The 13,475-nt window shown below is 32.6% G+C and overlaps 1 protein-coding gene across 1 annotated transcript in view; it reads right to left on the reverse strand.

Annotated features, from left to right (window-relative positions):
• Positions 1 to 13,475, reverse strand: part of LOC126897319 (radial spoke head 1 homolog) — a 19,061-nt gene extending 5,586 nt beyond the window's left edge. The window contains exons 1-2 of the mRNA XM_050670835.1: positions 13,365 to 13,475; positions 12,020 to 12,239 (exon numbers count right to left, since the gene is read on the reverse strand). Coding sequence (XP_050526792.1) covers positions 12,020 to 12,239; positions 13,365 to 13,475 — 331 coding nt within the window. The remainder of the gene's footprint in view (positions 1 to 12,019; positions 12,240 to 13,364) is intronic.

The following is a 13,475-nucleotide window of genomic DNA, read 5'->3' on the forward strand; positions in this document are numbered from 1 at the left end:
TGCCGGGGTTGTGCTGCGCCTTCGGAGACCCTTGCGCACATCGTACAAGTGTGCCCAAGAACTCATGGGGGGAGAATTCTCCGACACGACCATGTCGTGAAGCGCATAGCTGGAGCGCTTACCGAAAAAGGGTTTCAAGTAGAGCGTGAGCACCTCTACGTCTTAAGGGATGGTAATCTCAAGCCGGACCTCGTCGCAACTATTGCGGATGAGACAAGAGGTACGAGATCCGTTATCCTGGATGTACAGGTTGTTTCGGCCACCAACATCAAAGACTGGCACGAAGAGAAGTACGAAAGTACGCCAGCCGCCTTGATTTGAAGTCCGAAATCATGGCGAGACACCAATCGACTGATGTGCATACAGTCGCCGCGACCATTACTTGGCGAGGGGTGTGGCTACCTAGCTCGTTAGAGAGCCTTAAGGCTCTTGGGCTAAGCCGCTACCTCTTGGGTGGACTTGTAAGGTCAGTCCTCCGCGGTACCCTGCTGAACTGGCACACGTTCAACAGGTCGAATAGGGTTTTCGGGCGGGTGGGTGTCGGGTGAATATCGCCGTCCCCCCGCAACACGGGAGCCTCCTCGTCTCCCCGGAATGGGTCCCTTAGGCCCAGTCCACATTCCTTTCATCTATTCCATCTTCCTGCTTGTCCGGGTCTAGGCTATTACATGATGAGTAGCCTCGGCCTACCTCCATTTTCCTACGGCTTTCCACGGGGTAGAAGCCGCCCCATCCAAGGCGACCCGCATAGCTATGAGATATGCGGGCCGTTGGGGTGCCTTTCTGATATATATTTTATTTATTATTTATTACTAATAATCCCGCAGTGGAATCCGCAAGGATCACGGGCCTAAAAACCGTGCAGACCATAGTTAATTCAGTGGGAGTGGCAACACGTACCACTGCTCTTAACAAGTCTTTGATTAGTTGGGACCGGTAGGCATGAGCACACCTGCTTGCTAACAGCGAATAGATCCCCCTAACCCAGCCAAAGGAGGGAGACAAGGAAACCGACGATTTAAAAAAGTCAAAAGGAACTTTAATACTTGATATTGTCGGGTACTGATGGAACTGACATACCAAGATTTGAAGTCACCAGACTCATTGATTGGAGGTCGTTGCACCGGCAGGTTCGGTATCAGTCTGACTACACGGGAGTGGCAAGGGCCGCTTCGCGTGGTGCGAAGTGGCCATCATGGCTGCGCAACCGCTTGTCGGGCTGACACAGCTCCGGGTAAGATGGAGCACGTGCCGGATCTGTGTTCTAAAGGACAAGGGACTGCACTGCTACAGGTGCCTCGAGAGAGGGCACGTGCAGACGGCCTATAGCGGTCCCGACCGGACCGGTGCGTGCTTCACGTGTAAGGAAGAAGGCCACCTGTCCCAGAAAGTTGGGAGGATTGTAAAAGCCCGCTTAGGGGTCCTGTCCTCTTCGTGTTTTTGTGTTTGTGTTATTGTGAATTATATGCCAACCCACAGCGAAATCCTACCCCCACTTCCACGTGGTGCGACCTGGGCAACGGATCCCACTCTGGGATCTGGCCAACGGAGGAGGCCACGTCATGTTGTGACTCTTAATTAATATCGTACTGAGTCACAACACGGCGGTGTGAGTTTTATAGTGACGTCGGTCGCCCTGAAACAATACCTCACGGTAGTTTCAGGGCGGTCGACCGTGTGAAAAAAAAAAACTCATTGGAGCACTTGTGATCGTGCAGCCCTAGAGAGCTCTCTTAAGTGGCTCACCCATCATGTCAACCTGATAAAACCTTAGGACGGTGCAGAATTCCAATTGAAAGCCTACAATCCGATCAAGTACAAACGGATGGTCTCTCATATACTAGAGCAGTCAAAAGAGTCCAAAAAGATCTTGGAAATTTTGGCAAAACAAAACCCAAGGCTGAACACGGCGATCTGGAAAGTCCGCCATGAGACAGAGGTTGGCCTGAACGGACAAACTTTGTTCCGAAGTGTGGACGAGAAGAGCATAGTCAAATTGGAGGAATTGAAGCGCAGTCCATATTTTGGAATATGGAATATTAACTTACGGCATTGGATTGAATCGAATTCGTAAACCCCTATTTTTAAAGGCTAAAGTCGAAATGTCGTCATCGAATCGCAGATCAAGCATTGACGGGTTGTCAGATTTGCATCACGAATTCAGATGGTCGTGTGTGTTAGGATCTGGCTATGGCGAGTGAATTTTTCGCTCTGTACGCTGCAACATTTTTAAATATGTAATTTAATTTTTTTCGGGCGTCGACCAAATTTACCCGCCTTTTCTTAGGCCTTTGTATATTATTGTTTTTATGGTTTGTGCCTTATTTTTTTTTTAATTGTACGCCGTGCAATAAGTAAGTATTGTAAATTTTTTTTATATATTTTTTTTAGGTAGCTTAAATGGAAGGCACGTTATAATACTTAGCATGTTTATAATTTTTTTTGTGTGATTTAATTTATAGACGAGGTTTTTTGACCGTTCGGTTTTTTGGCATTGCATTTACTTAGTTTTTTATTTATAACCACAAACCTTTTTTCATTGTGTTACATTCTTCAATTAATTCATGTACTCCAACCTTGTCTAAGATAATCACATTTCATCATGGTTATATAATGACTTGTCACGAGGTTTTGGTTACGGTTTTCATTATATATATATATATATATATATTCTACAGTTATTTTCTTATTTATTTAATATTATTATGACATGGTTAATTACAATGTAAACCGAGAAAAAAAAATTCCATTCCCGGACTTGCTGGTTAAAAAACAGCTCAATGGATAATTAAGTACGGAAATGTACAGAAAAAGTATACACATTGACTGATATTCACATGCTGATTCACACCACTGACTCTCGCAAAAAATGGGATTACTACATCTAATGGCAACAAGTGTGTTAGAATAGCTGATGAAGAACATATAAAAAATAAAAAACGTTCTTATGGCAAGAACTACAAAATAACGGATATACAATCAAAAGCATAAACAAGGCACTTAGGAAACGAAAAAAAAAGAAAAGTACAACGTGCAACAATAATGATGACAAGAGAGTGGGACACTAAACGGCCGCACATAAATGGAATTACAAAACCACATTTCAAGAATCGCAAAAAAATTCAAAATATGAACCATCTTCAAACCGAACAGTTAGATGATCACCCGTAATTAATGAAGTACTGTGTTCATGTGGTAAATCATAAACTGAACAAAGTGGAAGAGCTTTTTTGCGACAAGAATAAAAGAATACGAAAAAAATGTAGATTATCAAAGAACAGAAAATTCCGCAGTAGCTGAACACGTTAAAAACAGTAGACACGAGATCTAATTTAACAAAGTCCAAATATTGAATTTAGAAGAAATTTATGGTAAACGGTTTACAAAGAAGCAATAGAAATTTAAAAATATCCAGAAAATTAAAATAGAGAATATTGATGTACTATTAACAAAATTTGGTTTCCTATTATACACCACGCAAAAATAATATCAACAAACAACAAAAAAAATAACTTAATGTGTGGAAAAACTTCAATTGACATACAAACAATTTTCTAGTGTAGAAAAGAAAGAGCTAAATGCCAAGAAGACCGTAAATAACAATAAAAACAAAAAACCGGATGTAAACAATAAACTGACAGTTGATATTAACAACAGAAACAACATCGATGATATCAATTACTGACGGATATAAAAACAAACCGTAAACAAGTGTAAGGTTACAGCCAAAACAAAGGGCCTACCAATTACCCACTGTCCAGGAGAAACACTGGACAGTGACCTAGTAGCCGCGCCAAGCAATATAGTATTTGTTGACGGAGCTACTAGGTTTTGATAAAAAAAAAAAACAAATATTATTAAAAAGAGAAAGGGTATAGAGAAAAAAAAACATAGGCCATGTATAATATAATATTTTAATTTAATTTAATGTAAAATCCAAAGTATGTCCACTTCTACCACTTGATTCCATGTACCACCCTGCTTTGAAAATTGAATTAGCTATTTCTCCTGTAGAATGTTTATCTTACTCTGAACAGTTTTATGATATTTTTAATTGAAACTATGATAATATCAGGTCCAGTATTGCTCCGTTAGACTGGAATGGCATATTTAATGGTCTTAATATAAATGAAGCAGTCAAAGTTTTTTATGATAATATATTCATAATAATTAATAATTTCTGTCCACTTAAAAATATACATGTGTAAGGTTTCAGCCAAAACAGAGGGCCTACTAATTACCCACTGCCCAGGGGAACACTGAACAGTGGCCTAGTAGCCGCGCCAAACAAGATAGTACTTGTTGACGGAGCTACTAGGTTTTGATAAAAAAAAAACAAATATTAAAAAGAGAAAGGGTATAGAGAGAAAAAAACATAGGCCATGTATAATATAATATTTTAATTTAATTATTTAAAATTTATATGCTGTGACGTTCACCGATAACTAACCGTGAGACTTTCACCGATGAAGCACATAAACCCAAACGAAGTTGGATCCACCACTAGCCGAGCCTCTACCAGACCGGAGCATAGTGGAATTTTAAATATAACTGACACATTTGTTGTTTTAATTTACTAAGTTTTTACCTTAACTCTAGGGGAAAAGGACTTAAAAACTGGTAGACAAGTAGTATAGGCGATGATGTTCTATATTATATAATGAGTTTAAATAAAAAAATAATGCCCGAAGTACAATAAAATAATCTCAGTTATAATTTTTACAAATGTATAATATAATACTTTTTCTTTTTAATTATTGAACATTTTTAATTATTATTTTAAATATATATATATATATATATATATTTATAAGGAAAGAATAATAAAGAGAAAGCACAAAGAGGTGCTATATATACAACATTAATAAAGGGGTAGAACAGGGGGAGTTTATTGATACTTGTCATTGGTTGAGTTAAGGAGTGACGGCCCACCACCGGCCATAGTTGTGCCTCACATCATCATCATTGGCATCTCAACGTTTTATTTAAAAAAAAAAACGGAGGACAAAAAAAATACGCATACAAAAAAAAACGTGGTTTTCACAACAAAAAAATATAGACAAAATACGACTTGTCGCCTCAGTAGTATTGTTGAGAAAAAAAAAAGAATATCCGTTGTCGCGACATTTGTAGTGACCGGTGATTGTGACGCCTGGTGGTGGTGGTACCAACTTTGACACGTCCATTGGGGGGAAATACAACAATATGGGTATAGGTGCNACTTAGTGCAGTTTATTATTCGTTTTATTATGAAAGTATATTAGGGTGGTCGCTATTTTTTAAGTTTTAAAATTTGAGAAGCGCCGGGTATAAATTTGTTCCTTTATGTCTAATGATAATCTCTAAAAAATTTGAGCTTTATACTACTTGATTAACTGGGCGCACATAAAGCTCAAAGTTTTGGAAAAATATGAAAAATTTCAGTGTTTTACATTTTTAGACTACAGACTTTGTTTTACGAAAAATATTATAATATATAATATTTTAGCTATTGTAATTTTCTATAAAAAAGATCTTCTTACAATTTCGCGTTTATTTAATACTTTTTGGTTAAAATAATAAAACTCGACAATACTCGTGATTTATGAAAACTTCCAACTATTTGGTTTTTTGTAATTATCTGGTTTAATTTTCGCATTACAAAAAAAATTTTAAACATAAAATTTGTTTAAAATGATATTTTAAATAAAAAATGTTATTAGATAATTTCCTTTAAAACTGATAGTTTTTGAAAAATTTATAAAAATATTTAAAATAATTGCCCAATACTTTTACAAAGCAACACTTAAAAAAAAAATAATTATAATAAAAATGCAGTTATATTCATATGTATATATTCTATATGATTTACTATTGAAATCAAAGAATTTATTTATTATACGCCTGATTCAAAACTTTTTTTGTCGCCTGAGGATATTGAGTTCTGTAATCTTGTACCACCTAAAAAAAATATTGTTAAAAATAATTATATGTAACCTTTTAAAAAAAGTATATATTTACTTGTAACAAGAATTGTTTTTGTGATTCGTTTCTTGTTATACTTTTATTGAAATCTTGTATAAGTTTTATGCCCCTTTCAGCTGAATCGTTTACTACTTTTAGCTCCTTAATAATTTGTTTACCTTGTTGGTATTCGCGAGAGCTTGACCACTGAGATGGGTGTATATGTAAAAATTTTTTAATTTTGTATCGTTGAAAAATATTTTTTGAATGTCCATTAAACAGGGATATTAATACATCATCACATTTTTCTAAAAATAAAGGTACTTGATTTAAATTTAAAGACAGCTTTTTTATTTGGTAGTCTTTGTTGTCTTCGTCAATTTCAGCAAGTGTTGTCATTTGTTCTACCATTTTGATTTTAGTATCAACACTTATACTATCATCAAACAATGAAAAAGCTACACATTCGTTTGTTAAATAGTATAAATGATTGACTAACTTTCCAATAGCTATCTCAGAGATATTTTGATCAATATCTTTATATTGATACAATTTTCGTAAAAACTGAATATCTTTTAATGGTGCACATATTGCCTCTGGTGCATAAATCCAATATATAATGTAGCATTTTACAATAAAACATGTAAATAGAGTTAATGATTTTTCTTCATTTTTAGTTAAATTGAACTCAGTACGAAATAAATAAATTTTTAATGCATATATGGCTTTAGCCATCCACCTTGCCATGTGATAGGCTCCTGGTTTCTTAAATTGTATACCTCCGGGGGGTATTCCACCCAAAAAAATGATTGCAAGATCAATAAGCTCACGATAGTCTTCACGAGGATATTTTTTATAAATAGCAATATTATAATTTTTCAAAATATTATCCAAGTCATCACCAACAACACTTCTTATTTCAGAACTATTTATGCCTGGAACAAAATTATTTGTATTTACTTGGGACCAATTAGCTTGGAACCTTTTAAATAGTGGGATATCAGGCCCAGAAATTGAAAATTTAGATTTCCCAAATACAGCTGCTAATACTATTTCTGAAACGTGATGTCGGCAGCCAAAATATAATAAATCCCTTTCTAATTTTTGTTCCAATAACATGCATGCTCCTTTTATCCTGCCAGTATTTGACGCTGTAGTATCAAATCCAATTGCTTGGACATTTTTTATTAAGTTCCAACTTTCCAACGTATCATATACAGCTGATGCCATTTCAAGTCCGGTAGCAGCAGGTATTTCTGGAACACCTAAAAGTTGTTCAGTACCAGCACCTGTAGCAATTACAGCCAATCTTTCGACTGATTTGCCACTTATATCATGTAGTAATTTAGTGTCCCAATGGATTGTTACTATTTTGTCATTAAGCTGAGAAAATTTTTCTTTAATTCTTATGTAATTTTTTTTTCGAAATTGTTCCCGTTGTTTTGAAATTGATGTCCGATTTAAAACATAAGACGATGGATCTAGAGATACAGCATCCAAAAAAGCCATAATTAAATGTATACAATCTCGCCCACTAACGTTACATCTATCTAAAGCTGCAGATAGTCGAGAGGTTAATAATTCTTTGCGGGGCCTTTTTGTGAGATTTTCATAGATTTTTATTTCTTGTTCTTGAACTATTTCTTCTTCGATGCAATCAATTTGCGAATCAGATGAACAATTCTCAGAATCGGCAACATCAAACTCCGCTAAAATATTACAATACAATAGTATAATAATTTTTGTCCTTTTATAAAAGCTTATATTTTTATTAATATGACTTAAATATAAAATTTGTAAGTCAAGAACTGTAATCGATTGGATAAAATGATACATCATACCCTCACTGTTCACGGTTCAATACTCTTAAAAATAAATGGTTTTTTTTTAATATTAATACTTTTGATGGCCATACCTGAAGTAGAAGGAATGCCAATATCTGCAGATTTGCGTTTTCTTTCGTTTTCTTTTTCTATCCTTAGCTGTCGTGTTTTTTCCAATAGTTCTTCTTTTTTATCAATACCTACCATACAGCCTGTTCGTCCTTTTTCGCGCTGTTTGATTAAAAATTGCTTATCCTCATCGTACTTAATAAGTATTAATGCATCTCTATGTGCTATATCGAACAAATCATTTAAAGAATCGCTAAATTCAGTTCGCTGTTTATTCAAACTTTCACTTGTTCTATTAATAGTTTTGGAGAGTGATTGCCACACTTCATAAAGTTTTTGTAGTTTTAATTTACATTTATGTAGTTCTTGTGTAGGAATTTTTGCTTTTTTCCAGTATATAACACATTCTTCAATAACCAATGATGCACTGACATTAAAGTTAAGCTTGGCAATTCGCATATTATAAAATAAAACACGTAAACAGTCACCATTTGAAGGTAATTTACTTCCGGTTATTTGGTGTTTAAAAAATCCAACAAGAAAAATTTTTTGGCGAAGTGACGACATACTTAACACAATTAAAAAATTGATACTTATTATAATATAAAAAAAAGACAATCGCTAGTAGAGATAAAAAGTTCAGAAACTACAAAAATATTGTGTTATCACGTCCTATAACTCTGTTAATGATAGTACTTTGTCATTCTAAGATATTTTTTTTTTGTTATTGTACTTAGAAAAATTATCAGTAAACAGGTTTATTAAACGGAATCCAGAAATCATGGCACAGTATGATATAAATAGCACAAAATAGTTCACGTTATAAAAATTAGAACATATCGATAAAATATTTTTATTATATTTATCAATACTTCAAAAACTATCAGTTTTAAGGGAAATTATCTAATAACATTTTTTATTTAAAATATCATTTTAAACAAATTTTATGTTTAAAATTTTTTTTGTAATGCGAAAATTAAACCAGATAATTACAAAAAACCAAATAGTTGGAAGTTTTCATAAATCACGAGTATTGTCGAGTTTTATTATTTTAACCAAAAAGTATTAAATAAACGCGAAATTGTAAGAAGATCTTTTTTATAGAAAATTACAATAGCTAAAATATTATATATTATAATATTTTTCGTAAAACAAAGTCTGTAGTCTAAAAATGTAAAACACTGAAATTTTCCATATTTTTCCAAAACTTTGAGCTTTATGTGCGCCCAGTTAATCAAGTAGTATAAAGCTCAAATTTTTTAGAGATTATCTTTAAACATAAAGGAACAAATTTACGCCCGGCGCTCCTGAAGTTTCGTACAAAAATTTTCCTTCATATGTAAATAGCGGCCACCCTAAGGTGCATAGTGTACGGTCAGCTGATGACGATACGATGACAAATATCGGACCGGTTGACTAGTGGAAGTTATCACATACACAATTATTAAAATACTTTACACCTACTGCACACACATCTAATTGATAATATTTATTAAACAAAAACGTGTATAAATTCTGCAACATTACAAATAGATTAAACTATTGAAAATAGGGTGATCTATTTCAAAGGAATGGTGAAAGAATTTAAATGTCTGCAACATTACACAAGGTAAGCTGTCAGTATAGTTTTTCTAATTACATTATTTTCTATTTTATAAACTATTAAAATATATAAATTGTGTTTATATCAAATAAATTTGACATCCCTAAAGGTTATAAGAGTGATGCTTAGTAATAATTAATTATGCAAAAATATATTATATAGATAGATAACTAAATTAAACCATAAAGTTTTTTAAAACTTTTTGTTTTACAATTTTTGCAAAAATTGTTAAATATTATAGGAAAATTTTAAATGTACTAAAAAATGAAAGAGTTGTCAGCGTAATATAAGTCATTATTTTGTAAAGCTGAAAGTAAAACATTTTTGTAATGTTTTGAACAATTGTCATTTCCTGAATTATTGTTACTAGACCAGGAAATAAATATTTATAAACATTTTTTGATTGTATTATTAATGTCGTATTCGTAAAATGAAGAATACCAAAATATTTTAGTATATAAGACGAAATGGAATGAATTGTAGGGAGGAGAGAGAGAACCTCGGGAGCACCGAAGATAATCACTTTTCGCGTGATACTTTAATGACGATAAGTTTTATCCTTAAAATTGTATTATTGCACTGTTTGAAGTGTATCTTTGTTTTGTACTTTTTATATTATTTAAATATATCTTTTATAAATATATTTGCGTGATTATTGAACTTTTATTATTATAAGTTAGAAGAAATAAAGTTGTTTCGTATTAAGGTACATCAGTTAGATCTGTAATATTCTGTATATTTAAAAAATTTTTAAATAAGTCTTCTTATGTGTCTCGAAACCAATTTAGTTATTATAATTAGCAACCGATTTTAATTATGCACGTCCATTAGGAGTGATTAATCTTGATCCTCAATGATAATGAGCCTTATTGTCACCGCTAACGATAATATAATTGCCTAATGTTAGGAAAAACTCATTGAATTTATTGAAGTCTTTCGCACACATTTTTTAACTACGAAATTATTATTTTCATAAATGATACAAATATTTTTGGCTTGTAAATGTACTGTTGAATACGTTTCTAACTCATAAATCTTAATGGATTCTTCTATAATAGAGATCATAATACTGTACCACTTCGTGGCTTACTGCTCAAGTATATTCTTATGTTATACTATTATTATCATGGAAATTCTTAGAGAATTTCCAAAATAAGAACAAATATGTCAATGCTCTAATAAAGCTCATTAATTCTTATTCAATGCTTTAAAGCTCTTCAATTTATTGTTTTCGCTATTTGTGTCTGTTGACGTTTTAAGCTACGATTCATTTATTCTTTTTATAAAAATTGTTATTATTTTTAAACATACATTGGTTACTTTCTAACTTACCAAGTTCACTCGTAAGATATTTTTATATACCTAAGAGCTGATAAAATAACAAGTAAAGTGGATTTATCATTTTTATTCAACTATTATTAATACTATTATCTTCATTTGAACTACTACAGTACAGAAATTTAAAATATACTATAGCATACACTAAGTGATTTCATATGAAATAACCCATAGTAATGGTATTGAAAAATATTTAAAAAAATTAAATTTTTTGGTTTTTTTTTGTAATTATAGATACAATAACCTATTATAATTAATAATAGAGTTGCGATTCATTCGTTAAACAAACAACATATATATTCCGCTATTAAGTGCCGAATATTGTATAAAAATTATTATGTAATGAAATTATAATTGAAAATTATAATATTCAAAAACCCATTAATTTGTAAAAAAATATTGAGGTAAATGTCATATTTATATTTATTTTTATTAAAATAACTATTAATGCGTAATCCACAAATAGTACAACCGCACAAATGTACGCGATTATATATATATATAGATATATATATATATAATGAGTAATAGTTAAATCTTAATTAATATACTTCAATTTAGATTACTATCGTCAGCGAGTTATTGCGTAATCCACAAAATGGTACAACCGCACTAGTGTACACGATTATATATATATATATAAAACGATTAGTAGTTAAATATAACTTAATATATTCCAATTAAAAGAACACAGAGGATCCCTGAAAAACAAAACCAAAATAAGAACGACCAGTTGAGGTGTACGTCGAAAACAAAAAAAAAAGACACAGCACCAAAAATAACCCACCAGTCGAGGTGTACGTCGAAAACGGAACAGACCGCAATATCGGTAATCCATATTCGGCGGTGGCCTTATCTCAGTGTCAAGGGCGGGGTGACGACCGATGACAACCGATTGTCATATTAATAGCTGGACGGCTGATATCGAGAGAGACACGGGTGAGCGCCAGCCTAGAGCAAAAGGCGGTGCCGTGTCAATATTGAAATCTCTGATACACTTTATTTAGGAAATAAACAAAATTTCATTTTTTATTTTTCGTCATTTCATAGTGTAACGTTAGATAAATGAGTTTTTTTTATATATGTATACAAATTATTATTTATTTAATTTTTGTATTCTACTAATACATATACTTCTTTTCTCATTCTGCCCACAAGTACACAAAATAAAATACATGATTTTTCCATTTACAATGTCATTGATCAATTAGTTAATATTAAAATGATATAAAAACGGCTATACCTTCATATTTAGAGCTATCCATGTAAATCATTATACCATCACCATGTCTTTTTCCCTTTTTATAAAATCCTTTATACATTGCTCCATCACGAAATTTATAAATCCCATAACCATGTCTTAGGCCATTTTCATAATGTCCTTCATAATTGTCCCCATTTGGTAGTAAAGCTTTGCCATAACCATGTCTTTCATTGTTATTATTTCTATCGCCATTGTAAATCTTAAAAATTGTTTTAATTTAAAAAAGAAAATATTTTAAGTTTAACATCACAATTATCAATTTCTTAAAAAATTATTTAATTAATTTTACTCTATTTATATTTGGTCGGCCTGACCTATTGGTAGTAAACTATGAATTCGATTCCCAGAAAGTCAAAGAGATTTAAATCATGATTTTCTCATTGATGGTGTCTTGTCTATAGTGACATAATACCCTTGTCCATTATTAGCTTACCCAACAATCATCTTTGACTCCCTAACATGTGGATAAGGGCCACCACCACCCTCTGTAGCATGTTAAGTTGCGGAAATAGATGGATGTAAAACTGATCATTATGATTCAATTATAATTATTTTTATCTTTAATTTATGAGAAGACAAGTTAACAGTTAATTAAAAAACACTGCTGTGCATAAAGGTGTTCTAAAACACAGTGTTTTATAACTTAGTTATGGAAGATTTGGCTTTCTATTGAATTGGATTATTACAAACATTTTAATAATTAATTTCTCTGGACTTGTATTATATATGTGGCGGTCGAATGTTCTAGAGAGTTCCGCCGCCGCCTCTAGAAGATTCCTCTGACTATTTAAGGGCAAGATCGTCGCTCCAGTCAATCACTTATGCACTCTGTCTTAAACGCGCTTCGTCTCTCGCTGTTATTTGTTAGTTCGTTGTAATATAGTATAGTTGTTATTAAAGCGTAAAAGTGTTTATTACTTCTATATATATTACACCTCGCTACATATCCCTAAATAAACATTGTTTGAAAAGTTTAAAAATAAAGGTTATTTAATTATTGTTTTGACACGGTACCGTGTTTCCCTCAGCCGCACATCACGTTATCAACCAAAATGAAAGTGTATCGGGATCTGAATCATAAGTGCACAGTGGCCTAGTGGTAAGGTTTGTCTATACGACGCCTTGGGTCGCGGGTTTTAATCCCGTACTGTGCCTCTTTTTTTCACATGATTTCCGGTACACTTTCTATAACCGGCCGTCAATCCCCAGCGGCCGTATTAGTTTCAAATATTTGAAAGTTTCAAAATATTTATTTAGACTCATTAAAAATTATAATTTATTTTGTAATTTAAAAAGAACTTTTTTTGAAGATTAGGAAAATTACGCCTATTTTTGAAATTCCAGAGTATGATCGCTCATGTGTATCTGTTTCTATTTCGTATTCATCTTCATTGTAATTTTCGCTATAAGTATCGTCCAATTCTTCCTCAGACAT

This window comes from Daktulosphaira vitifoliae, unplaced genomic scaffold (genome assembly GCF_025091365.1).
Source record: "Daktulosphaira vitifoliae isolate Bord-2020 unplaced genomic scaffold, ASM2509136v1 Scaffold_2, whole genome shotgun sequence".
Classification (NCBI taxonomy): Eukaryota; Metazoa; Arthropoda; class Insecta; order Hemiptera; family Phylloxeridae; genus Daktulosphaira; species Daktulosphaira vitifoliae.